The sequence below is a fragment of the Hylobates moloch genome, unplaced genomic scaffold, assembly GCF_009828535.3.
Source record: "Hylobates moloch isolate HMO894 unplaced genomic scaffold, HMol_V3 SCAFFOLD_6, whole genome shotgun sequence".
Classification (NCBI taxonomy): Eukaryota; Metazoa; Chordata; class Mammalia; order Primates; family Hylobatidae; genus Hylobates; species Hylobates moloch.
The window spans coordinates 8,462,673-8,489,689 of record NW_026652281.1 but is presented as its reverse complement, the minus strand read 5'-3'; the positions used below and the strand labels follow the sequence as shown (position 1 = coordinate 8,489,689).

Sequence of the window (27,017 nt, the reverse complement as noted above, 5' to 3'; positions counted from 1 at the left end):
AGGTGGGGTGGCTGTTTACTGGGCAGACCTCTTGGTGTGTTTCCCAGTCCCCTGAGCCCGTTGATTCATGGGCCCAGAACCCAGGAATGCTGCTGAAAAAGCAAGCACTGAATCAGCACCGCAACTGCAAGGCTGTTAGAGCTGCTTGGCTTTAGGAACAGATGGTTTATGCTGAAGATCTCTCACCGCTGGAGAGGTGTGACACACTGGTGTGTGTGTGGATGTGTGCACATGGGTAGGCAAATGCATGTGTGAACTGTACGCATACATGTGACTGTGTGTACATGTGTGCACATGGGGGTATGAATATGTGCCCGTGTGTTGGGGACAAGGGTTGACAGTAAGGTTTACCCTATCTAGTCTTGCCTTTGAGAACACAGGCTTTTGCCCATGATTTGCATGGTTTTATTATATTTTTTTGAGACAGAGTCTCATTCTTGTCAGTTAGGTTGTGCTGCAATACAATGGTGCAGTCATAGCTCACTGCAGCCTCAAACTCCTGGGCTCAAGCAGTCCTCCTACCTCAGCCTCCCAAGTAGCTAGGACCACAGGCACATGCCACCACTCATGGCTAATATTTAAAATTGTTTTTGTAAGGACAGGGTCTTGCTATGTTACCCAGGCTTGTCTCAAACTGCTAGGCTTAAGCAGCCTTCCCACTTTGACCTCCCAGAATGCTGGGGTTACAGGTGGGAGCCACTGCACCCGTTTTTCTTGTGCACCTGCTGTGTGCTTGACACAATTTCAGTCCTGGAGAGCGAGCAAGATCACAAATTCCCTGCTCTCCTGGGGCTTCCATTGTACCAGGAGGAGATCACGTACAAGTAAATGTGCAAGATCACGTCAGAGGGTTAGAAAAACCGTGCCAGCAGTAAAACCGAGTGGTGGGGTGGCGAGTGACTGGCAGAGGTGTGGGGGCAGGGCCGCCACCTGGCTTTGGAGCCTCCAAAAGGAAACTCCAAGACCAGGATTTGGGTGGAAGTGGCTTCCTAGGAAGGTGGTCCCAGGAAACACTGGGGGACAGGGAAGGGAGGACATCAGTAAGGTACGAATTAATAAGCAGGTGAGGCTGGGTGAGGTGGCTCACACCTATAATCCCAGCACTTTGGGAGGCCAAGGTAGGCAGATCACTTGAGGTCAGGAGTTCGAGACGAGCCTGGCCAACATGGTGAAACCCGGTCTCTACTAAAAAAATATAAAAATTAGCCGGTCATGGTGGCACATGACTGTACTCAGCTACTCAGTAGGCTGAGGCAGGAGAATAGCTTGAACCTGGGAGACGGAGGTTGTAGTGAGCCGAGATCACACCACTGCACTCCAGCCTGTGCAACAGAGTGAGACTCCTTCTCAAAAATAAATAAATAAATAAATAAATAAATAAATAAATAAATAAATAAATAAATAAATAAATCAGCAAGCAAGCAGGCAGGTGACCGCTTCAGGCAGCTGGCACGCACTCCCACTGTGCCCTAGGAGGCCTCGCTGGCTAAGAACTGCTCCGGGGATGCAGACTGATGCAGATGCCATTAGTTTATGGGGAACTTTCTGCAGTCATCTCTGGTGTCATTGGAGAGGATGTGACATGCAGAACACGGTGGTCTCTGCTGCAGCCACCCAGTTGTTCAGGTGGTACACTACACACTTCCAAGGAGACCAACATGAGTCCAGACCGCACCAGAGCTGGGGATACGGCAGGAGGATATTTCAGTCTTTTCTTGAAATGAAGGCGGTAGAGCATTCGGAGTCGCTGAAAACCTGTACAGGGGCACTTCTCAAACAAATGCCATACTGCTGAGTTCTTGGGAAGGGGCAGGAAAAGGCATTTGATAAATCAGGGGCTGTGTTCTTGCAGCAGGGCATGAAAGAGGGTGACTAATTTAGTGTCCTCAGCCTCAGGTCCTGATGTTCAAAGGGGATCATGTCCCACCTTGAATCACTTCTCTGATCAGAAAGAAGTGCAGGGACTCCAAGGGCCAGAATGTGGAGATGGGAGGCTGCTCATTCCCAAGGGCCTGTTCTGAAGCTGACAGCACGGTGAGGCAAAAAGAGGAGAAAACGGAAGCCAGAGGGTAGTGCCAGGCCTGCTACTTTTGTATTTTTAGTAGAGACGGGGTTTCACCATTTTAGCCAGGATGGTCTCGATCTCCTGACCTCATGATCCACCCACCTTGGCCTCACAAAGTGCTGGGATTACAGGCGTGAGCCACCGCGCCTGGCCTATAGTATTTAAGTTACACCCAGAGTGTGCAGGAGCCAGCTCACACGTTACATTTGGGAACACATCCCTTCCCAGTTCTGTAATGATATCATATTGGTAGCTTGAAGTAGCTGTGGTGAGTATTTAAACCAAAGAAATTGGTAAACACTGCAGATCAGGGCTTCTTCTTGTTTTTTGAGACAGAACTTCACTGTTGTCGCCCAGGCTGGAGTGCAGTGGCACGATCTTGGCTCACTACAGCCTCCACCTCCTGGGTTCAAGTGATTCTCCTGCCTCAGCTTCCTGAGTAGCTGGGGTTATAGGTGTGGGCCACCACACCTGGCTAATCTTTGTATTTTTAGTAGAGATGAGGTTTTACTTTGTTGGCCAGGCTGATCTCGAACTCCTGACCTCAGGTGATCTGCCCACCTCGGCTTCCCAAAGTACTGGGATTACAGGCGTGAGCCATCACACCCAGCCAGATCAGGGCTTCTTTCTTTGGAGAGTTGGTTGTTAAGACGTTTACAAGCGTACCTTAGGTTATATGTCAATTTTAAAAAAAAAGAAAAAAGAAAGAAACAAAAGAGTGCCCAGGACCCTCCCAGTGCCATTCTGATTTAATTAGGATGGCCCTGGCATCCGTTTTTGGAAGGAGCCTTGGGGAGGTGATATTTATGTTGATACCTCCTGGCTGTTCTCCAGGCGAGAAGCAGGAAGAGGGTGACCCAGGGAGAGAACCACATGGGCAAAGGCCTGGCAGTGATGGGTGAAGGTGCCGTTCGTCACAGTGTTTTTGTTTTTGTGTTTTGGGTTTTTTTGGAAACAGTCTCACTCTGTCACCCAAGCTGGAGTGCGGTGGCTCAATCTCTGCTCACTGCAACCTCTGCCTCCTGTGTTCAAGCAATTCTCATGCCTCAGCCACCCAAGTAGCTGGGATTACAGGTGTGCACCGCCACACCTGGCTAATTTTTTTTTTTTGTATTTTCAGTAGAGATGGGGTTTCACCATGTTGGCCAGGCTGGTCTCAAACTCCTGGCCTCAAGTGAAATGCCCCCTCAGCCTCCAAAAGTGCTGGGATTATAGGGGTGAGCCACCGTGCCCGTCTACAGTGTTTTTGTATCTAAAGGTCCTTGAACCACTACTTCAGAATCCCCTGGACTGCTTTAAAATAGATTCCTGGCTGCACCATTTCTGGGGTATGGCCCAGGAGTCTGCCTTCTAAACAAACTCCACAGGTCATTCTGCTGCACGCTGAATGTGGAGGTCCTTGCAGTGGAAGAGCTGAAGGAAATCCAATGTGACTAGAGCAGAGAGAAGGAAAGGGAAGCAAAAGATGGAGTTGGAGAGGAAAGCAGCGCTGGGCCATGAATAGGCAGCTTCTCAAACCTCCTGGTGCCTGGGACTGTCTAGGGGTTGGAGTTAAAATGCAGATTCAGATTCAGCAGGTGTGGGGCGGGGCCTGAGACTCTGCTTGTCTAACAAGCTCCCAAGCCTAAAGCTGCAGGCTGGGGATGACACTGTAAGTAGCAGGGCTGTCCTGGGTTTCAGTGGCGAACTTTTATCCTGGGAACATTGGAGAGTCTACAGTGGGTTGTAAGTGGAGAAGGGACGTGATAGGATTTCAGTTGCATTCCCCTCTGGCTGCTGCCGTGAGGAGGATGGAGTAGGGGGCAGGTGTGGCCCTGGGAACTGTTAGGTGACTGTGGCAAGGAGATGCCAGGTTGGAGGCGTGGCGAGGGTGAGACGGTGCCTGCTGCCTCATGCCCGCCCTGGCTTAGCCGTATTGAGCCCCCCTCGGAGCCCACAGTAGCTTGGGTTCCAGCTGATGCCATAAGTTTTCTGGATATCACCCAGAGAAGCACAATGCTGCCAACACGTTTCCTGGGCTCAGGTCCATGACGCCCCCTCAGCCAGTCCCTTCAGGATAAAGCCTGTCACGTCCTCCAGGCCGTCCACAGTGCTCTCCGTGGGCAAATGTACACAATGTACTCACACTGAAAAGAACAGACAACTTGACCCAGGTTAGCGTGGCTCTCTTGAAAATCACCAATCTGAGCCAAACAGCCTTGAAAATCCACTTTAAAAACCCAGCAATGGCAAACAAAGAGAAATGCAGTGTTGAGCACTTGGGGAGCAAATCAGATCTGGACGAAAGAATTTAGGTCTCCCCCCATCACAGACCACACACAAGTTTTTATCAACGATAGAATTCTCGGACTTTAGCCGATGGATTGTTTATTTCCCCCAGCAAAGCTGAAAGTGTATTTATTAAACACCCTTGGTGGGCTCAGCTCAGGCCTGGTTCCTGGCATGTGCTGGATACATTCAGACCCTTCCTGTTCGTGGGGTTCAAGTTCTGCATGCAGCCCTTGGAGGGGCTATTCACGTGCCCCCTCCCACCCCTTCCCCCAGCTGCAACAGTTCCCCAAGCAGAATGCCAGCAGTGTGGCCCTGTCCTCAAGCCTGGGAGCCCCTTTAGAGGCACAGGACCCATGCCTGTGGCACATTTGGGGAAGGACTAGACAAGCAGGTGTTTTCAATCATGCCATTGTGCTGGAAGTCTTGGATTAGTGGATCTCAACCTTGACCACACACGAGGAGCCTTAAAAATTACTCATATCCAGGTCACCGCCTGGAGATTCCTGTCTAACTGGGCTTTGGGATGTTTAGAAGTGTACCCAGGGGATCCTGGTGTCCAGCCAGGGGTGGAAAGCTTTGGTTTAAGAGGAGTTCGGGGGTAGGAAGGGCAGGAGTAACAGGAAGAAATCAAGGAAGACTTCCTGGAGGAGGGGACCTGCACAGCTCTTAGGGGACCTTGGAAGCCAGCCTAGTTAGGAGGATCCTGGGCTTTGGGCTCCAGGAGATCTGGCTTCAAATCCCATCTCCAGTGATTCATGGGGTGTTTAATTAGGGGCAGATCATTTAACTTCTGAGACTGTCTTTCCTCATCCGTGGCAGAGAGACGGTAGGAATCACTGTTCAGTGATGTCTGAGCATGTGTGTGACTGCACTTAGCACCTTGCCAGCCCATGGGCACCAGCAGAGGAACCCGTTGATGGTACTACTGTCCCTTATAATGCACCTCCCAGGCAACTGGGCACCTTGGGAAGCAGTCAGGGGAGGGGCTTTAACCAGGTCAAGGCTCTGACAAGTCCTGCCATTAAGAGGCCTAATTTCATCTTGTTTGCCCCAGCGTTTCCCTAACAAATGTGAGATTAATAATGCCATAGAGCCCCTTTCTGAGTTAACACGTGTTAACACCTTGTGCAGGCTTCTGTTCCTCTGGGCAGTTGAAGATGCTGTGCCTGGAGGGTTACCCAGGAGGAGTGGGGGTTCCGCAGACAGGAGGGCTAGACTCCAGGGCCCAGACTAGAATTCTGGGGTTTGGGATCCCATTGAAGTAGATTCCCAGGAGGAGGGCAGATACTGAGCTTGCTCACTTGGCTGGGTTTGAGGGCAGCAGAGCAGAGTCCTGGAGGACACTGTGGCATGAGGTCAGGGATTAGAGGGCAGTTAGACCGCAGGAAGCAACTAAAAGCAAAATAGTAGATCCCATTGGCTTATCAAGAAAGTGGCCAGTGGCATTTTGGTGGAGGAGAACGCCAAGAGCCTTATGGCTGTCACATGGAGACCAGCATCCACTCAGTCTGTCAGCAAATATTTATTGAGCACCTGTTATGTGCTGGGGTGATAGCGTGGGCTGTAGAGACAGGCAACCTGGGTTGGGCTGCCATCCCCACCACTTCCTGTCTAGACCTTGGGCAAGCCGCGCACCCAGGCTGAGCCTCAGTTTCCTCATTTGTAGCACAGGAATGATGATAGTATTACATTTTGGCCTCATCCTGGGATTCAGGGAGGCCTTTAGTCTGGTGGGTCGTGGTGCATCATGAACAGTGCCTGTACTCACGTGCCCTCTCCCGCGTCTTCCCCCAGCCGCGACAATTCCCCAAGCCTGAAGGAAATCCGGAATGGCTGCCAGCAGCCGTGCGACCGGAAGCCCACTTTACCTCTGCGCCTTCTGCACCCCAGCCCGGACCTGGTGTCTCAGGAAGCCACGCTGTCTGAGGCCCGGCTCAAGTCGGTGGTTGTGGCCTCCAGTGAGATCCACGTGGAGGTGGAACGCACCAGCACTGCCAAGCCGGCGCTGACGGCCAGCGCAGGCAACGACAGTGAGCCCAACCTCATCGACTGCCTCATGGTCAGCCCCGCCTGCAGCACCATGAGCATCGAGCTGGGCCCCCAGGCCGACCGCACGCTCGGCTGCTACGTGGAAATCCTCAAGCTGCTGTGAGTGCCCCCTGTGTGCCTCCCCCGAGTGCTCCCCCGGGGCCGGTGGGAGGAGACTGGGCTTTGCTGCTGGGTGCGGCTGTGTTTGTTGGTTCGAGGTACGCAGGGCTGGGTATGGCAGAGTGGCATGTGTGTGAGTGCGCACGAGCTGGTGTGTGCAAGAGTGTGCATAAGCACTGGCCGGGCGCGGTGGCTCACGCTTGTAATCCCAGCACTTTGGGAGGCTGAGGTGGGCGGATCACGAGGTCAGGAGATCGAGACTACGGTGAAACCCCGTCTCTACTAAAAATACAAAAAAAATTAGCCGGGCGTGGTGGCGGGTGCCTGTAGTCCCAGCTACCCGGAGAGGCTGAAGCAGGAGAATGGCGTGAACCCGGGAGGCGGAGCTTGCAGTGAGCCGAGATCGCGCCACTGCAGTCCAGCCTGGGTGACAGAGCGAGTCTCCGTCTCAAAAAAAAAAAAAGAGTGTGCATAAGCACAAGTGTGGCTGTGAGTACAGGCATACAGGGTGCATATGTACAAGTGGGTGAAGCACACGTGGCTGTGGTTGTGTATCTGTGAACATATCATGTATGTATACACACACGGGGTACATGCATGGCTTTGTACATGTATGCTTGAGTGCCTGGGCACATGGGTAAGGTGCATGCCCAAGCATACATGTGTATATATGTCTGCACAAGTTTGTGTGTGTGTGAGGATCTGGATACATCTGCCAGGGTGTGCAGGAGCACAAGGGTGCCCAAGTGTGTCTTTAAGTGTGTGGACATGTCTACTGTGTTGGGTGTGTGGGATCCTCCAAGCTTGTGAGTGTCTTTGTGTGCCTGAACGGCCATGGGTGGATGTGGGTGCGACAGCACACGTGGTCTGCCGAGTGTGTGTGTTTATAGGAGAGATGGGTGTGGGCATGCATGTGGATTTCTCTGTAGGGATGTGTGTGTGTGTGTGTGTGTGTGTGTGTGTGTGTGTGTGTGTGTTTTAAATGCACAGGAGCGGGTGTGTCTAGGCACTTGGGCTTGTTTTGTGCACGAGTAGCTGTGACTGCATGCATGTGGGTATAACCATTTGTGCTGTAGGGTTAGAGAGCATGTGTGTTTCTCTGTATGTTTGCAGGTATGTGCATGAGCCCATGTATGTGTGTGCCGTGTGAGCCATGCATGCCGTGTGTCTTTGGGGTGTGAGTATCTGTGCGTATGCATGTGTCTGAGTGAGTGACAGGTCATGTGCAGGAGTGTGTGAGTCTGTCTTGGGTATGTGGCTGTGCATATTTGTGCCGTGTGCCTGGGTGTGTATGTGTGCGCATTGGTGTTGTGTGTGCCTGGGTGTGGGTATAGGAGACCCGTGGACCCGGGGCTCCTCTGGGTGGTGTGGCTTCTGAGCTGGCTCTTTCTGTGCCTGTCCCTCCCCCTCCCTGAATCTCAACTGTGTGACTCTAGGATGGAGGGGAGTACAGTTCTTAACCCTTGACCCCTGAGGGTCTCTCTAGCCTTGCCATCCGCACGCTCCACCTGACACATCTCAAACCCGTGAGCACCTGGTTCCGGGAGCCCCAGTTTGAGGGACCTCATTGACTGTTGCCTTCTGCTCCCCACAGAGCCATGTGGTTCCACAGACAAGCTCAGGTCTGAAGACACTCAGCAGACACCTCCCCCTTTCTTGCTCCACAAACTCCTAACTTTCGGAACAAGCTCTGCCCCACTCTCAGGAGCTTTGAATCCAGAGACGGGCATTTTCAGATGCAGCTGCTGTGGTTGCTGGACTTTTCGGAGGGGTCGGGGGTATGGCTGTGTTGTCACATTTAGCCAATACATGATGCCTGTCTAGAGCCAGGACTCCCGGGGTCCTCAGCCTGCAGGGAGGTCACTCGGAAGCCCGGTGCCTGGGGTGTTGTCTGTGTGGGTGGGTGGGGTTTCCCTGAGGCCCTGTGTTGTCACGCGGCTGGGCAGCGTTTGGTCCTTCTGTCATGTGTGTGTTGCTCCTGGAGCCTGCTCAGGGTTTTGAGGGACAGAGGGCAGCTTCTGAGGGCCTGGTGAGCTGGAGAAATGGCTGAGAGGCACCCTGGGGTGCCCCCTGTGCTCTAATAGCAAGGCCTGTGGTGTCTGCGAAGATGAACACGTGCACACACGTTCGCAAGGTGGAGTCTGCTGGTTTGAAGGATATCACGGAGTCAGCGTCCCCACATAGCCTCCTTTGCCCTGGCTTTCGCCCCAGAGAGGAAAGGGTGGGGTGTGCCCAGGGGTTCAGGACCAGCCTCGCCTCATGGTCTCAGCAGCAGAGGTCAGGTGAGGGCATAACCACATTCAGTGACCTCCACCCCCAGCCAAGCGGAATTCCAGATCCCACTAAGAGAGCGACTCCAAGAACACACCGCAGCCCTGAGTGTCTTCAGGGCAAAGAAGGGTGCCAGCTCTCCCACCGGCAGCCTGGTTAGGGCACCTCCCCGGATTTTTGGAGGGGGCTCCCTGCTCTGATGGAGGTAGAAGCGTCCAGGCCAGAGACTGGCCCCGCTGTCCACTCCAGCTCCCCAGTTCCAGCTGGGTTTTGCAAACACCGTGAGCTCCTGGGCCTTCTGCTATTTTGGGCCTGACTCCTATTTCTCATTAAGCACTAAGGGTTTGAGTTTCATCATGCAGTTGACACACGTTTTTTCCTTCTTCATAAACATGCTCATGAATGAGGGCTCTGTTCTCCCCCATCGGCGTCCAGACCCCCTGCCTGCCCACATCACCCAGCTGCCAGGGTGCAGGTGGGGGTCGGGGCCATCGCCAAGGGCCCAGGACAGTCAGGGCAAGCTGGGAGGGGTTCCCGATGGGGCTACGCAGAGGAGCAGCTCACGCCTATCCCGAAGCCCTCCACAAAATGGGATTATGCTTCCAGCAGCCTCTTCCACCTTGGGGGAGCTCAACACAATTTGGGCCTGATAACTGCATTTTCCCAACAACTTTCCTCCCTACACCCAGCAGGCTGCTTAAGTTGCTGGCTCGTTGGAGGCTTCAAACTGGTTGGACCCAAACAACCCCAGCCGCTCAAAGGGCTCCAAAGTGAGATACGTCAGGAAAGGCACAGACTCAGAGTCAGACCATGCTAGGTTCAAGTCTCACCCGTGCCACATACTAGTTGTGACCTTGGACGGTTGGTCATCCTCTCTGAGCCTCCGGTCCCAGGCTGGGAGGTGGCGCAAGTATGGCTGCGTCTGGCATTGGCAAAGAGATGGGAGGGGCCAGCCCTCAGTGCCTGGCACAGAGCAGACACCTCTGTGAGGTGAACACCTGGCCAACGGGAGTAGCCGCCATTTATGATGCAGCCATGTTCCCGCTGCTTGCCCATACTATTGAGGGTGAGATGCGTCATTGATTCAGTAACAGTGCTTTGAGAGAGAAAAGCCACATGGCATTCATTGCACACCTGGATTACAAGAAACTTGCATCTCAGCATTGAGGAAATGTGACTGTGGGCCTGAGCTGCTGTGGAACTGTGGCCAGTGTTTGTGGCTCCTCTAGGCCTCAGTTTTCTTGTCTGTAAAATGCGTGTCTTCTCGGAGGACTGCATGAAAATTCAGGGATGTTGGAGATTTCTGGTGCTGGCCTGGCCTCTGGTTCTTGATAAGAGTAAACTGCTGTTATCAGCCTGGTGCAGTGGCTCACACCTGTAATCCCAGCACTTTGGGAGGCCTAGGCGGGCGGATTACTTGTGGCCAGGGATGCAAGATGAGCCTGGCCAACATGACGAAATCCTGTTTCTAGTAAAAATACAAATATTAGCTAGGTGTGGTGGTGGGCGCCTGTAGTCCCAGCTACTCAGGAGGCTGAAGCACGAGAATCATTTGAACCCCAGGGGGCGGAGGTTGCAGTGATCCACGATTGCACCGCTTCACTCCAAGCTGGGTAACAGAACGAGACTCCATCTCAGTAATAAAAGCGTGAACTGCTGTTATCAGTATTGAAGTGCTGCCCAAATGAGAGTCACACATAGAGAAAAAAAAGAAGCAGCCGGGCTCGGTGGCTCATGCCTGTAATCCCAGCACTTTGGGAGGCCAAGGCGGGTGGATCACCTGAGGTCGGGAGTTCGAGACCAGCCTTACCAACATGGAGAAACCCCATCTCCACTAAAAATACAAAAATTAGCCTGGCATGGTGGTGCATGCCTGTAATCCCAGCTACTTGGGAGGCTGAAGCAGGAGAGTCGCTTGAACCCGGGAGGCGGAGGTTGCAGTGAGCTGAGATTGTGCCATTGTGCTCCAGCCTGGGCAACAAGAGCGAAACTCCATCTCCAAAAAAAAAAAAAAAAAAAAAGGATGACTTTATGTGGAATTGAAGGGTCTTAAAGAGGGCGTTGCCAGGCGGGGCTCAGGAAGGCACACTTAGAGCCTTGACCCAATGGGGCGAACCACATCCATTGGAGAGGACAGTGCAGGTCCCAGGGTGCACAGGTCAGTGTTTCCCGCTCCACTGCCAGGGGGCAGGGGTAGTGGGGCGCAGGCCCTGATCAGTTGCTGCGTGTTCCCATAGGAAGGCCCCTGCATCATTAGAATTTGACACTTTGAAAAGTAACCTAAGTTGCAAAAATTTCCTGGAGATCCTTGAAAAGGAAAACTATTCCAAATGCAGGTCGAGGTTGATGCTGAAAAAAATCACCACATGAGGCGCAGGAGGGGTGGGGTGATGAAAAGAACATGGATTCGGGAGGCGAAGAAGAGCTTTGGGATTTGTAGTCATTTGGAGTCCAGCTCTTCTCCTGCTGGGCACCTATGTATGATTCACACCTGCATTTATCCACCTGTTTATTCATTCTTTCATCCAGCTTTTGTTGTATACCTACGCCAGGCCAGATTCTATGCCAAATGCCATACTGGTCCCTGTACTCAGTCCCTCTGAACCTGAGTATTGCCAAGTGCTAAGAGCAGTGACATCAAGCGCTCAGCGGGGCTGCTGTAAAGCTCAGATGGGCAGAGTGTGGAAGCCATGGCACACTGGGGCCACAGGGGTAGGACGCGCTTCTGATCGGCTCCCGTCTACCGCTCGGGACTCTTTGCAAACATTAGATTTTAAAAGAGGCTTTGATGGGCTGCAGCTCAGCTAGAAGAGGGCCCTCCCTCGGGGAACTTCAGGGAAATGCAGATGAATTTGGGGTTGTCCTAATGACCGGGAGGCAGGGCCAGGGGACATCCTGTATTACCTGCAGTAGTTCTGCTCACTGCAACCTCTCCCCCCAGGTTGAAGCCATTCTCCTGCCTCAGCCTCCCCAGTAGCTAGGATTACAGGTGCCCGCCACCAAGCCTGGCTAATTTTTGTATTTTTAGTAGAGACGGGGTTTTGCCATGTTGGCCAGGCTGGTCTCGAACTCCTGACCTCAAGTGATCTGCCCACCTCAGCCTCCCAAAGATTACAGGCGTGAGCCACTGTGCCCCGCCTGTTTTGTAATTTTTAAAAAGTCTTGGATTGTTCTGGGTGGTTCTGAGATGGAGTCTCGCTCTGTCACCCAGGCTGGAATGCAGTGGCGCGATCTTGGCTCACTGCAAACTCCACCTCCCGGGTTCACGCCATTCCCCTGCCTCAGCCTCTGCGAGTAGCTGGGACTACAGGCGCCCGCCACCACGCCCGGCTAATTTTTTGTATTTTTAGTAGAGACGGGGTTTCACCGTGGTCTTGATCTCCTGACCTCGTGATCCGCCTGCCTCGGCCTCCCAAAGTGCTGGGATTACAAGCGTGAGCCACCGCGCCCGGCCAGTTCTTTCTTATATGTATTTACTTTTCTTTTTTCTTTTTTTTTTTTTTGGCGACAGAGTCTCTCTCTCTCGCCCAGGCTGCAGTGCAGTGACGTGATCTGTGCTCACTGCAACCGCTGCCTCCCAGGTTCAAGCCATTCTCCTGCCTCAGCCTCCCCAGTAGCTGGGATACGGGCGTCTACCACGTAGCCCGGCTAATTTTTGTATTTTTTAGTAGAGATGGGGTTTCGCCATGTTGGCCAGGCTGGTCTCGAACTCTTGACCTCAAGTGATCTGCCCACCTCGGCCTCCCAAAGTGCTAGGATTACAGGCATAAGCCACCATGCCCAGCCTGTTAGGAAACTTTAAACTGCTCGTTCCTGGAGCACATGATAACTCTGTAGAAACTCAAAGGTCCCTGGAGCATTTAAGGCCAGCAGATCTGCTGTGGGGCTTGGGAAGGCCCCTGATGGGATGACCGCACAGGTGGAGAGAAAGGGAGTTTTCCTGAGGTCCTCCGGCCTCGGGGGTAACAGCCACTGTTTCTCAACCTGGGTTCAAATCCCCAGGCCCGCTGGTTTGCCTTTCAAGGGAGCAGGTATTTCTGGATGTTGCATAGCAGGAGCAAAATGGTCTGAATGTGCCCCACAGGGGCCTTCTCATGCCCCGTGCCTTCCCAAGCATCAGGCCGCCGTGACGCCGCCACGTTCTGCCCGTGCCTTGCAGGAGATTCTGTGAGTCAGGGAAAGCAGCGAGGCTGGCAGGAAGCATCCTGTCCACAGGGCAGCACAGGGCTCTAATTGAGGTGGCATCTTCTGAACTGGGTTAAAATCCCAGCTGAACTGCGTGAGGTGGGAGACCCGGGCTTTGCACTCACAAAGCGTTGTTCAGGCCCAACATGTCCCCCATTAGCTCTGTGACCTTTGACAAGTGTCTGAACCTCTCTGGGCCTCCGTTTCTCATCTGTGAGATGGGGGTTCTAAGGCCCCATTCATGGGAGGGTTAAACGTGCAGGTGCCTGATGCCTGAGGCATGTTGGGGGCAGCAGGATGCATCAGGCACCTGCCTGCCTGCCCGTCCCCTCCCTCCAAGCTGTGGAGGGCCCAGCCCTCTTTTCTCCTTCCTGGGTGGGCAGTCAGGTCCCTCACACCCTGCCTGCTGCCTGCCCTCCCATCCCAGGCCAGGCTTGGACAAATGGGAGACTGCCCCAATGGCCAGAGGCATCCCATCCTAGGATAACAGGCCCACCCAGAGCCAGGGCAGTCCCAAGGTGGGGACTCTCCTGGCCATTGGGGCCTGTGCTGAGGCCCGTCACAGAGAGGCCCATGCACAGGAAGGTCCCTCATTCCCTTCCTCATGGGCTTGCCAGTCTGGGGACACCCAGCCTCACCTCCCCCACAACCTCTTTCCAGCGCCCCCCATTCATCCACCAACCTGGTCAGACTGGGGTCACAGACTTCCAAGCTGGTCTGGGCCGAGGCACGGAAGTCCACTTGCCCTCTCCCTCCTTCCCCTGCACCCCTCTCGGTCTTGTGGGAGCTGCCAGGAAGCGGAGCCCCAGGCTGGGAGACCCAGAGGAGGAGGCTTCTGTCCAGACCCCGCCTCAGACAGGCTGAAGCCTCCCACTGGGCTGAGCACCTGGGAGTGCAAGCCACGCTCGCAGTTCACGGAACAGGCTCAGGAGTGACCAGTGACCATGGGTCTGCTGCTGGGGCTCGTAGCCTGCCGTGGGGACCCTGACTCCTCTGATTGTGGGTGACTTCAAATCTCCTTAGAGTTCTGTATTTCGTGACATTTCTACATAGAATATGCTATGTTTTTAAAGTAAAAAAAAGTAAGTGCTCCCCTCCCTTTCGTTTTTTGAGATACTCTGTCACCAAGGCTGGAGTACAGTGCCGCAGTTACAGGTCACTGCAGTCTCGAACTCCCGGGCTCAAGGAATCCTCCCACCTCAGACTTCCAGGTAGCTGGGACTACAGGTGCACACCACTTGCCTGGCTTACTTTTTTTTTTTCTTTTTAGAGATGGGATCTGTTTATGTTGCCCAAGCTAGTCTTGAACTGGCCTCAAGCAATCCTCCTGCCTCAGCCTCCCAAAGTGCTGGGATTACAGGCATGAGTCACCATGTGCCCACCAGTGCCCTTGTGATATAGGGAAATCGTCCTCCTCCTCAGGTGTGAGCCGGTCCACCCTCCTTATGAGACGTTGTTACTGAGAGGGTGGAGCACAGGTGCTGGGACCAGGCTCCCAGGTTCAGATCCCAGCTCTCACCAGCTGTGTGGCTTGGGGCCAGGGCAGTCCCTCACTGTGTCTCCATTTTCCTGCCTATAAAATGGGGGTGCCAGGAGCACCCGCCCAGCTGAGTTGCTGGGAGAGTTACATGGGTTGACGCATGGGGAGCCCTTGGAGAGCGCATGGCACGCGGCAGGCACTGCAGACGAGGTTGCTGTCAACTGCATTTCCATTTTCTGGAAACCATGAGTCAGGGACAGGTGGGAAGAAAGGAGGAAGGTGATTCTTCTGGAGGGAAGACAAGCTAGCTGCAAAAACAGATGACCCCTCAGAAGGGAGCGTGTGAACACGGGGGCATAAAGGGGTCTCCGTATCCTGACATGCACATGACAGGCCTCAGGCTCCTGCAACTCTGAGACCCCCAGGCCGCACCTGGGCCTTCCGCCCTCAAGCACTGCAGTCCAGATGACCTGCTCTCAGTCCTCATCCTGCCACCCAGGCATGGAGTTCAGCTTCCTCACCGGCACCCTCTGCCCTCATGTACCGCCGTGGGGATTAAGTGAGCAAGTCGGGTAGGCAGTGAGTGAGCGGCCGCTGGCATCACTGTCAGGACGTATCTCAGGCAACAGGCTTTCCTGGTCATTCTTTTCTCCGCGTCTGGCATCAGAGCCTTTCGTCAGAAGCTTCCAGGGTATGATTGGGATTCTGAAGGCTGCCATTCTATCGTGGGCTTATTTGGAGGAAGGTGGGGCAGGAAAAGCCCTCACTCGGGTTATCTAAACCGCGCATCGTCGATGGGAGTGAACATTTGTACTTGGTGAAAACAGCATCTCCTCCTGTTTGTATATAAGGCACAGTTAGACACACAGCACACAAACCGATACACAGTGTATCTGTGGTGAGTTGTATGTGAGTAGGGGTCCCGGGACCACCCGTCTGCCCAGCCCGGGTCTGAGCACCCCCTGGCCTCTCCCATGGGTGGTGCCCAGGTGTCAGTGGGGCATCTCTCTGCAGCGCCTCCCCAACATGGGCCACTGGACAAGGGTTCAGATCCCACCTCCTGCCCCAGTCCAAGCCAGGATCTAAGTCAGCATCCCACTCGATCTTGGCACCTGGTGGCACATGCTAGTCCCCCAGATGGAGACTCAACATCCCTTCTGCCCTGAAGCCAATCACAGGTCCCAGGCTCTGTCATTGGCCCGGTCCCACTGTGTGCTGGGTCTTAGGTTCAACAGTCCCCTCTCAAGCACCAGCCATCCACCCGGCCCGGGGCTCAGCATGGGGGATGCAGAGATGAGACCCGGGCCCCTCCCTGGGGTGGTCTGAGGCAAGATGGTCAGAAGGTGGGGAGCACCAGGGACAGCTCTGCGATTCAGATGGGGACTGCTCCAGCGGCCACCCCTCACTTTATGTGTCAGGGTTTTAAGCTCTGGGCCCTCAGAGGTGCCCAGGCCTGGCTTAGGCAAGAACTGACTACCTCTGAGTTTGTTTTTCCGCAGAGTCCCTACAGCCAGAGAGATCCGGAACCCAGGTGGGGGAACTGGTTATAAACACAGTGCAGGTGCTGGGGCTGAGAGGACGGGTCGTGGTCTTTGAAGCACCTGAGGTCAGATCTCAGCCACTTGCTGGTGACTTGTGGGAAATCACAAACAGCTCTGAGCCTCATTTTCCTCGTCTATAAAATGGGGGTTGTCATGACTACAGTCTCTGGGGGCCATGTATGAGTGCTCTGCTGTGTGATACAAGCCCATCTGTACTCAGACTGAGACGACGGCGAGTTCTCTGGATGCTCCCAGCTTTTGGGGGCAAGAGTTGGCCAAAAAACTCCTTCTTTATGAAGCTGTGCTGGTAGGTGGTCGGGAAGCAGCCTGTTGGGCCTCAGGAAACTCCTGAAGCTATTGCTTCCCTGCTGTGGCCTGGCTGTGTCACGGCCCTGTGGTCACAGTCAGTGAATTGCCATACTGCTCCTTGTCTGTAATTTGGACTCACCACACAGGGTCCTCTGGGCAGATCCCATGAGCGAACACAGGCAGTGCTGTTGATTCAAGCCCCAGTGCGCAGGCAGCGCGGAGCGAATTGCATCTGCGTTATCAGCAGTGCTAATACTGTTCAGTTGTGGGACAGTGGTCTTCCCAGGGTCGGACGGGGGTGACACCCTGGTGCCTGGCTTCACCACACACCATGGTGTGATAGAGCCTGAAATACCTGGTTCTGAGTCCAGCTTTGCCCCTTCCTAGCTGTGTAGATGACTCGAAGTGGATAACTGACCTCTCCCGCTGGCCCTGCACACAGGAAGGAGGCTCTTTCATGAAGGGTTAAGTGAAGTCAGGTGAACAGCACGGTGCTTCCTGCACCTGCTCTAACTGAGGTTTAGCCCTCCTTACTTACCCAGGCAGGCGTTGGCTTTTGCTAAGATCCCAGCTGTGGCCTTTCAGGGCTGGTGAGAGCCAAGGCTCTGCTGTCACAGAAGCCTGGATTTGACTCCTCATATGCCACAGCTATGTGACCTTGAACCTCTGAGCCTCCAGTTCCTCATCTGTTAAGTGGGGTTGGTCACATTGACTTTACTGTGCTCTTGTAAGGAGTAAATGAACTAAGGTATAGCCCTTAGCATAACGCAGTGTGTGTAGAAAGTCTCCGTGACATCGGAGCTGCTGTTGTTATTGTCGTTGATATTACCGTCATTAGCATCAACTCTTTATATATATATATATATACTTTAAGTTCTAGGGTACATGTGCACAACGTGCAGGTTTGTTACATTAGTATACATGTGCCATGTCGATGTGCTGCACCCATTAACTCCTCATTTACATTAGATATATCTCCTAATGCTATCCCTCCCCCCTCCCCCAACCCCACAACAGGCCCCGGTGTGTGACGTTGCCCACCCTGTGGCCAAGTGTTCTCATTGTTCAGTTCCCACATATGAGTGAGAACATGCGGTGTCTGGTTTTCTGTCCTTGTAATGGTTTGCTCAGAATGATGGTTTCTGGCTTCATCCATGTCCCTACAAAGGACGTGAACTCATCCTTTTTTATGGCTGCATAGTATTCCATGGTGTATATATGCCACATTTTCTTAATCCAGTCTGTCATTGATGGACATTTGGGTTGGTTCCAAGTCTTTGCTATTGTGAATAGTGCTGCAATCAATATACATGTGCATGTGTCTTTATAGCAGCATGATTTATAATCCTTTGGGTATATACCCAGTAATGGGATAGCTGGGTCAAATGGTATTTCTAGTTCTAGATCCTCAAGGAATCTCCACACTGTCTTCCACTATGGTTGAACTAGTTTACAGTCCCACCAGCAGTGTAAAAGTGTTCCTGTTTCTCCACATCCTCTCCAGCACCTGTTGTTTCCTGACTTTTTAATGATGGCCATTCTAACTGGTGTGAGATGGTATCTCATTGTGGTTTTGATTTGTGTTTCTCTGATGGCCAGTGATGATGAGCATTTTTTCATGTGTCTGTTGGCTACATAAATGTCTTCTTTTGAGAAGTGTCTGTTCATGTCCTTCGCCCACTTTTTGATGGGGTCGTTTGATTTTTTCTTGTAAATTTGTTTACGTTATTTGTACATTTTGGATATTAGCCCTTTGTCAGATGAGTAGATTGTAAAAATTTTCTCCCATTCTGTAGGTTGCCTGTTCACTCTGATGGTGGTTTCTTTTGCTGTGCAGAAGCTCTTTAGTTTAATTAGATTTGTTGCCATTGCTTTTGGTGTTTTAGTCATGAAGTCCTTGCCCATGTTTATGTCCTGAATGGTATTGCCTAGGTTTTCTTCTAGGGATTTTATGGTTTTAGGTCTAACATGTAAGTCTTGAATCCATCTTGAATTAATTTTTGTATAAGGTGTAAGGAAGGGATCCAGTTTCAGCTTTCTACATATGGCTAGCCAGTTTTCCCAGCACCATTTGTTAAATAGGGAATCCTTTCCCCATTTCTTGTTTTTGTCAGGTTTGTCAAAGATCAGATGGTTGTAGATGTGTGGTATTATTTCTGAGGGCTCTGTTCTGTTCCATTGGTCTATATCTCTGTTTTGGTACCAGTACCATGCTGTTTTGGTTACTGTAGCCTTGTAGTACAGTTTGAAGTCAGGTAGCGTGATGCCTCCAGCTTTGTTCTTTTGGCTTAGGATTGACTTGGCGATACGGGCTCTTTTTTGGTTCCATATGAACTTTAAAGTAGTTTTTTCCAATTCTGTGGAGAAAGTCATTGGTAGCTTGATGGGGGGATGGCATTGAATCTATAAATTACTTTGGGCAGTATGGCCATTTTCACGATATTGTTGCTTCCTATCCATGAGCATGGAATGTTCTTCCATTTGTTTGTGTCCTCTTTTATTTCTTTGAGCAGTGGTTTGTAGTTCTCCTTGAAGAGATCCTTCACGTCCCTTGTAAGTTGGATTCCTAGGTATTTAGCATCAACTCTTAGAAAAGAAGAAAAGCTGTTGTCTGAAAGCAAAAATAAAAGTATCCACTAAGGCCCGGCACGGTGGCTCACACCTGTAATCCCAGCACTGTGAGTTATTTATTTTTTTGAGACTGAGTCTCGCTCTGTTGCCCAGGCTGGAGTGCAGTGGGGTGATCTCAGCTCACTGCAGCCTCCGCCTCCCAGGTTCTAGCAATTATCCTGCCTCAGCCTCCTGAGCAGCCGGGATTACATCTGTGAGCCACATACCTGGCCATCCCAGCACTTTGGGAGGCTGAGGTGGGCAGATCACTTGAGGCCAGGAGTTCAAGTCCAGCATGGCCAACATGGCAAAACCCCATCCCTACTAGAAATACAAAAAATTAGCTGGGCATGGTGGTGCACGTCTATAACCCCAGCTGCTCGGGAAGGCTGAGGCACGAGAATCACTTGAACCCGGGAAGTGGAGGTTGCAGTGAGCTGAGATCGCGCCATTGCACTCCAGCCTGGGCAACAGAGTAAGACTCTGTCTCAAATAATAATAATAAATTTTAAAAAAAGAAAAAAAGGGGATCCAACAAATCAGAAGGTTTGACCCAAACTACAAACAAGCAGCATGGAACGTTTGTTTTTTATGAATCCGTCTATAGCATTTCCACTCAGTTCTGATCACTGAAAGGTGAGAATGGCCCCAGAGTCCCAGCCTAAGCCCCCTACATTAGTTCGCTAGGACTGCTATAAGGTACCATCAACCTGGTAGCTTATGCAACAAATGTATTTCTCTCAGTTCGGGAAGGCACAACCCTGACATCAAGGTGTGGGCAGGGCTGATTTCTCTGGAGGCCTCTCTCCTGGCTTGCAGATGGCCGCCTTCTCGCTGAGTCCTGGCTGGTCGTTGCTCTGCGTGTCCGTGTTTCCTCTTCTTCTAAGGACATCTGTCTACAGCCTCATCGTAACCTAATCACCTCTTTAAAGGCTGTATCTCCCTGTACAGTCACATTCTGAAGTACTGGGGTGCAGAGCTTCAGTATATGAATGGGGGCAAAGTTCAGCCTAAAACACCCCCTAATGGTCCCTAAGAGGGCATGAACAATGATCACGTAGCCTTGGTTCAGAGGGCGTTGTGAAGTCTGGGGAATAAACAGCTCACCCCCTTGGGTGCCGTGAGGAAGTCTCTGCACAGGCCCAGCTGTGAGTCCTCGAGGCCATGCTGAGAACACTGACTTGCTCATCCTGGAGGTGGGAGTGGGTGGAGGAGTCGGTGCCACTGACTCCCTGCCAGGCTCTCATCCCATCTTTTGCCCCATCTGGGACCGAAAACAGTGCCATAAACCTTTCCTTGTCCCAACCAAAGCTGACTGTCACCCTCTCTCATTCTAGGTCGGACTATGATGACTGGAGACCGTCGCTGGCCAGTTTGCTTCAACCCATTCCATTCCCCAAAGAGTAAGTCCCGTGCGCATCCCTGGAGCCCTCCCACCTGTGAGACAAACCTCAGCTGTCCACCAAGGCCTTAGTGGGGGACCAGTCACGTTATGGGGAAGCCAAGTCACAGTGGGAAGACCCTGGAGACGTCGGTCCCAGCTCAGCCACGTCCTCAGCTGTGGGACCCCTGGGGTGGCACGTCTCCCCTCCTCAGAAAAATGGGGAACTCAGGAGAACAGGGACATTGTAGGAGCTGCTTGACCGCACTGTCACAATGATTCATGAGCTAAGAGTGCAAACAGAGCCCTCCCCACGGCGCCTGGCAGGCCGTGCAATTAGCATTTTTTATTATGCACCAGATGGGAACCGTAATACCTGCCGCTCCTCTTCCGAGGCGATAGTAAGAATCAAAAGATAATGCGAGTGGCATTGCTCGCTGTGCCGTACTGAGATGCTGGAAGCGCTCTGATGACGCCCGGTACAACGCTCAGCTCAGGCTCTGCAGCCAGAAACCGACCCTGTGCCTATCTCTTGCCGGCCCCTAGCACCATATGGAATTGATCACTGGAAACTAGAGAGAATGCTATCTGGTGGATAATGGCCTGAAGAGAAGGCTTTGTCAAAATAACCAGGCCCTAAATGCCTCCAGGTCTCTTTCGAGAGGTTGGAAGGAGCCAGCCTCGGGAGGTGGCCGGGCCTCTCGAAGGAGCCCATTACCGAGCGTGTTTATGAAATGCTGCGTCTGTAAGGGCACATTACACGTGGTAATTGCCCCATTTGTTGGCCTGGCCAGTCCCCGAGGGTCCTCAGGACTTGAGACTGGACAAATCCAACTCTTAAGAGGTGCTCAGTCTCGGCAGAGTCGTGACGTCATTGGCCTCAGCCCCTGTTCCCATAGGCCTGGGCGCTCTTGGCTGTGGCAACCGGCTTAGAAGAATGGTCCCCGATGGCCTCTGATGTGTGCAGTAATGAGTGCCGCCCGTCCTAATCGTGGAACAATTAATGAACACACCTGGGTCTCTGGAGCCCACATGCACCCACACATGCTCAGGCAGCAGCTTAGCCCCTCTTGTTCACAGGTGTGGGCACAGGGAACTTTCGGGAATGGGGGGCCCAGTGTGTTCACGTTGCTCTGATCTGTCGCCTCCGCAAAGAAGGCCTTTGTTTTGGAGCTTTGAGTGGGGACAAAATGTTGCCATTTCATTCACATTCCTCTTCATTCTTTGAATCAGACATAAAGTCTAGACGTCCCCAGAGGTTAATGTTGGGAACATTGTGCTGTTTCCGACGCTTCTGCTAACCGCCGTGTTTTCCCCTGTTTTTGTTACAGAGCTCTCGCACACGAGAAGTTCACCAAGTGAGTGTCTGGGCACCGCCCTCATTCCATTCTGGCACTCACGGCCTCTGTCCTGAGGTCTTCCCTCTGTGGCACGTGCATTCTGGGAGGCAGTGGTGGCTCCTCTTGGCAGTTCTCCTGAGACACGTGTCCGTGATCCCCCGGCTTGCCCAGCCCCCTGGCCCGTTCTTCCTTGACACCATCCCCTCCCCTTCCCACACCTCCCACTCAGTGCCAGACCCCGGCAGTAACTCCGGCCGCCTCGTCTCTTCCAGGGAACTGAAGTACGTGATTCAGAGGTTCGCCGAAGACCCCAGGCAAGAGGTGAGTCCTTTCTTTCTGCATCTCAGGCCTGCTGTCTGAGGATGGCAGGATGCACGAGGGCTCCTTAGAGGCCTTCTGAAGCTCTGCTGGGGGCCTCCTTGTCACCAACAGGCATTCAGAACAGCTTTCGGAGACCCATTGCCTGTGTATAAACACAGCCCCGCCTCGTGCAGAGCCCAGCCTGTGATGTCAGTGTTTTACTGTAAACGCCGGCTCACCGGGGGTGGTTTTCCACTGGCTGGTGGTTTTTGCCCGCAACCGAGGCCTTGATTTCGGGCTGGGCTGGCACGACAGCTCTCAACCAGCTCTGAGGCAGCATTTCGATCCTGTCTGGTTCTGCTATTATGTGAATCATTGGGCACAGCAAGGAATCTGAGCTGGGATCAGAGCTGGGTTTTTATTTCCTGGTCATTGTGGCCAAGGGCTTCCCTGAAGGGCTGCTGTGTCCCTCACCAAAGCTGGGCTTCCAGGGAGAGGGCAGCCTTCCACCTTCTGCCCCTGAGCCTGTGCACATGGGCAGGGACCTAGGCGGGCAAGGAAGCCAGCCGGTAGCCCTGGGCCCGCATCATCTGATAGTAACAGCACCAGCAGCTGTCCTTTATGAGGTGCTGTGCCACGGGTCAGACACATTCCTTTTCTCATCCCTCACAGCGTCCCTGTGAGTGTCTTCTATAGTATTCCCAGTGTTGTGCGCTGGTCCACAACTGAGGCAGGATTTGAGCCTGGTGCTGATAACCGTCTCACTGCGCTGTGTGCTGTGTCCTGAGATGCTCACAGCCTGCTTCGCTGTGTGCATGAGTTCTGGGTGTGGTAGGGCCCTGACTCCCAGTTGAGGACAGACCTAGACTCGTGCTCCCAGCAGAACAGGGGGAAGGATGAGCAGAGGACAGAGGGAGTTATTCTCCATGGAGCCATCCCCGGGAGGCTTCCTGGAGAAGGTGGTACTGAACTGGTTGGACTTAGCTAAATGGATCAAACTGGACCTTAGTCTGGAGGATGGAAAATGGTGTTTGAGAAGGAATCTGAGGACACATGGACACCAAGGTCTTGCTGTGTCCAACCATGGCGGGTCTCTCTGACTCAGAACCCCCAGTTTATCAGGCTGTAATTCCATAAGTTCTAGAGTAATTGTTCTCAAACTGTATTACCTGAGGAGCTTGTTCAAAAGGCAGACCCCCCTGCCCCCGCATCCCTTCCCAGTTGCAGCTCACGGGGCCTGGATGGAGCCAAGCATATGCATTTTGATGCATTTTGAACAAGCATCCCAAGTGCTTCTGAGGGGCTAGTCTCCAGAGCACACTGAAAAACCGAGTTCTGGAGGGATTTTGAAGAGTCTAATTCCAAAACACCGCAATTCTAAACACCAGTTTCTGCAAGTGATCCTCAGGCATGGAGGGAAAAAGGAGAAACGGTGGATATGGTGCTTTTAAATGTCAGAGAACAGTGAATGTCTCCACTTTTCTTAAACTGAAGTCATTTCTTGCCACCTGTGAAGACAGAGTCTCAGAATTATCCCGGGAACTGAGCCTTTATTCAAACCCAGACTTTGACGTTGGGAGAACAAAAGTGGTATCAGCTGCTTCTCGGAGTAGAGGCAGAGCCAGCTGCCGGGAGGGTAATTTTCAAACCAGGGAAACGTACATGAGGCCCCGAGTGACCTGCCGATCTGGAAGGAGCCAGCTTCCCTGGCCAAGGTCCCACACCCGGGCCCTTGTTCTCCTGTTTGCCTCTTTCTTTTTTCTGCTGATTCTCTCTCCCTTTTGCTCCTCACTCTTCTTTCTCCCTTCCCTCCTACCTTCTCCTTCCTAAGTGAAGCCAAAGTTGTTTCCTTTAAAATTATTTGCCATATTTGTTGAATAGTATCTTAACACTCCTAAGTCCTTATTGCTTTGAAGTGGATAAGTGAGCCCTTGATATTCGTCCAGCTCAGAGGGAAAAATAAAAGCCACTGCCTTTGTTTTCTGTGTGCTGGTGTGTGGGTTGTGATCAGTTTAATATCTGTGGGTAACGGATTCTTGGCAGCCAATTGTCCTTTCCTAAAGGAAATGATGAGGAACTTCTCTCAGCTTTCTTTGGAGGACAGGAGGAGGTGGGGAGAAGTCCTTTGTGTTTTGTACGCGCCCTGGCTCTCATGCTCTGTCTCTCTCCCTCTCTCTCCCCGCTCTCCATCCTCTCCCTCCTTCCCTCTCTCTCTGTGTGTAATCACAGCAGGGGCCAGAGTGGTTGCGGAATTCCTCCCATACACGCACACACGTGTGCTCACATGCACAGACAGGCACATCCACACAGACACACAGCTCTGGGAAGGAATGTGAGAGCTGTGCTTTTGGCACTGAAATTGCCCCCAGCCACGGACAGAGATCCTTCAGTGGAGAGGGACAAAGACTCAGGGAAGGAAGTGGGGCAGAGACCTAACAAGAGAAGGTGGCAGAGTCCCAAAGAGGGAGAGAGAGAGAGAGAGATTAGCAGAGCAGATACCTCGAGGGGAGGATGGTGCCCACACAAGTCAAGAAAGGGAGGGAAGAAGGCACACACCCAAGAGGGAGAGTCGGTGCTGGGGGCAGCAGAACCCCAGAGAGATAGCACAGAGAGGTTTCTAGAGAAAGAGGGCAGAGAGCACGGGAGAGGAGTTAGAAACACAGAGAGAGGAGGACAGAGAATCAGACAGAGAACGGAGACCCAGGAGATGGCCCCACCCAGAGGAAGGCATAGCAGAAGGGGAAAGGGGGCAGGAGAAGGGGAAAAGGGGCTGATTGCGGATGGTTGCTATGGGCATCTCTGCCTGGTGCAGCCACAGGCCCGCTTCCTTCAGATCAGCCAATCAAGCCGGGGCCTGCCCTCTCTCCTGTGCAGCTGACAGCCAGTAGCCAGAGTCCCCCAGGGTGTGGGGGCCACGGTATTTCCCAAAAGACCTTTCATGGCATTTGGTGGAAGGCTGGGGGTTGCTGGAGGAAATGAAGTTGAGCTGGTTTCTTGACTGCGGGACTTGCCCGAGCCTTTTCCGGTCGTGTGTGCAGATCGTGGTCGCCCTTGTCACCGGGGCTGCATGCAGCTCACACCTGTGTCTTCTGTCTGGCAGGTACACTCGTGCCTGCTGAGCGTGCGGGCCGGCAAAGATGGCTGGTTCCAGCTCTACAGTCCCGGAGGGGTGGCCTGCGACGATGACGGGGAGCTGTTCGCCAGCATGGTACGCAGTGGGACGCCAGTGGGGCGACTTCCAGTGGGCCCTGGGCTTGCCATGCCTGACTAGTAAAACAGCCATCCCCCATCCCCTGGGGCCAGCCCCGGAGTTTCCAGGGTAACACAATGCTGATCATGAAGGTGGTGGTGGTGGTGGTGACGACCATGACCGTCACTGACTCATTTCTTATCTGAGGCTCCAAGCCAAGCACTTGGCATTCCCAGTTGCGCTCAGTCTCTCACGGCATAGTGAGAAGAGGACACATGTCATTGCCCCATTTTATACCCAAGGCAGCTAAAGCCTGGGGCGTAACTGCCTAAGGTCACACAGTTCACTGTCATGGTTATGTTCCTACAAGGAATTGAGTGCCCAACGGGACCAGGGATTCTGGAAGGCATTGCACGTCCACCAGCTTGTTTAATCCTTACAAGGAGGTGTCACGGTCGGGGTGATTGTTCCCACTATCATGAGGGGTCTGAGGTCACCAAACCAATAGCTGCATCCGTGATGACTTTCCTCGTGCCCGGCACTGTATCCAGCAGTTCATATGCACTCTCCTTTTTAATCTGTACTGCATCCTTGTTGCTGAATTACACCTCTGTTGAAACAGAGGCCCAGAGAGGTTCGGTGGCGTGCCTGGGGTCACACAGGCCTTCTGTTTCCAAGCCCTTCCTTGGCCAGGCCCACATGCCTTCTTCCAGGAATAAAGGACCACAGACTCTTCCTCCCCCAGGGCAGATGCTGCACCCTAGTGGCCAGCAGTCTCGCCGACTCCACTTGCTGAGAAAACCCGCTCCATTTACTGGTCACTGGTGCTCCCACACTGAAAGTGGGCTTCCACTTGCAGCTCTGCTGGGAGCTAACTTATTGACCTTGGGCGGGTAACTTGCCTCTGCCAGCTTCAGCCCCTCGTCCGGGAGCATCGCATTGGCCTCTCGAGGTTACTGTAGAGATTGCATGTGACAGTAGATGCAAGGTGCCTGGCGGGCCGGCACAGTCGCTGCTCGGAAATGACGCTGGTGGTGATTCTCCTCTCTGCTGGGTGGCTGGTTTGGCTCTCCGCACTGAACTTAGCAGAGATGTTTGTGCAGCGGTGACAAATTGAGGCGCTGCCCGTGGAAGCTTCTTGAAAAGGGCTTATTTTTAGGCCCTTTGCCTCATGCACTCCCTCTCCACTCCTCGCCTGCCACCCCAGGCCTCTCAGGGCCCTGCGCATCTAGGAACGTGCCTGCCCCTGCCAGCCTGCACCACCTCTCTCGCGCTCTTGGTCACCTCTCAGGTTCTCCTCTGATGTCACAGCTTCACCATAGCAACGCTCAGCAGCGACCCCTACCCCCACCCTACAATGTGAGGATTCGGTACAAGAAGGCTCAGGGAGCTGGCGGCTTCCCAGCCCTAGAGATTGCATTTGTATGCCGGAGCTGTTTATGGTGGAGCGGAAAAAATGTACACAAGGAAGGAAGCAGGCAGCCTCTAGATGGAAGTGTGCTGTTGCCATGGAGATGCATGGCTTGGAAGCCGGCCCCTCGATGTGGCTGCTTTCTCCACCGCCAAGGGCATTTGCCATTGTGTGAAGTTGGAGGAAAGCCAATGGGGTGTCAAGGCCTCGCCCCAGCCCTGGTGACCGGGGACCCCTGCCCTTGGGCCCCCATCCCCCATACACCAGAACAAAAGACTGCCCAACACATAACCCAAGAGGAAGCAGGATTTGCCAATTCTTGGATTCCTGGGGCACAGGCAGTCTCCCAGAACACCCTTCCGAGCTCACAGCGGGCTTGGCAGAGGTGGCTGGGCTTCGTCACGTCCCCTACCCCGTACATGTGAAACCCCCACAGCGAAGGCTGCCTAGAAGTTTCTGCCCGGTTCCAGCGGTGCCAGGAATTCAAAGGATCAACAGTCAGCAGAAGGCCGGGC

At 53.1% G+C, this 27,017-nt stretch overlaps 1 protein-coding gene across 3 annotated transcripts in view; it reads left to right on the top strand.

Moving 5' to 3' along the window:
- Nucleotides 1-27,017, top strand: part of CMIP (c-Maf inducing protein) — a 267,662-nt gene that overhangs the window by 227,182 nt on the left and 13,463 nt on the right. For all 3 annotated transcript variants that reach the window (XM_032156342.2, XM_058440448.1, XM_058440449.1), the window contains 5 exons: nt 6,131-6,484; nt 20,218-20,283; nt 21,593-21,619; nt 21,874-21,922; nt 25,002-25,109. In XM_032156342.2, coding sequence (XP_032012233.1) covers nt 6,131-6,484; nt 20,218-20,283; nt 21,593-21,619; nt 21,874-21,922; nt 25,002-25,109 — 604 coding nt within the window. The remainder of the gene's footprint in view (nt 1-6,130; nt 6,485-20,217; nt 20,284-21,592; nt 21,620-21,873; nt 21,923-25,001; nt 25,110-27,017) is intronic.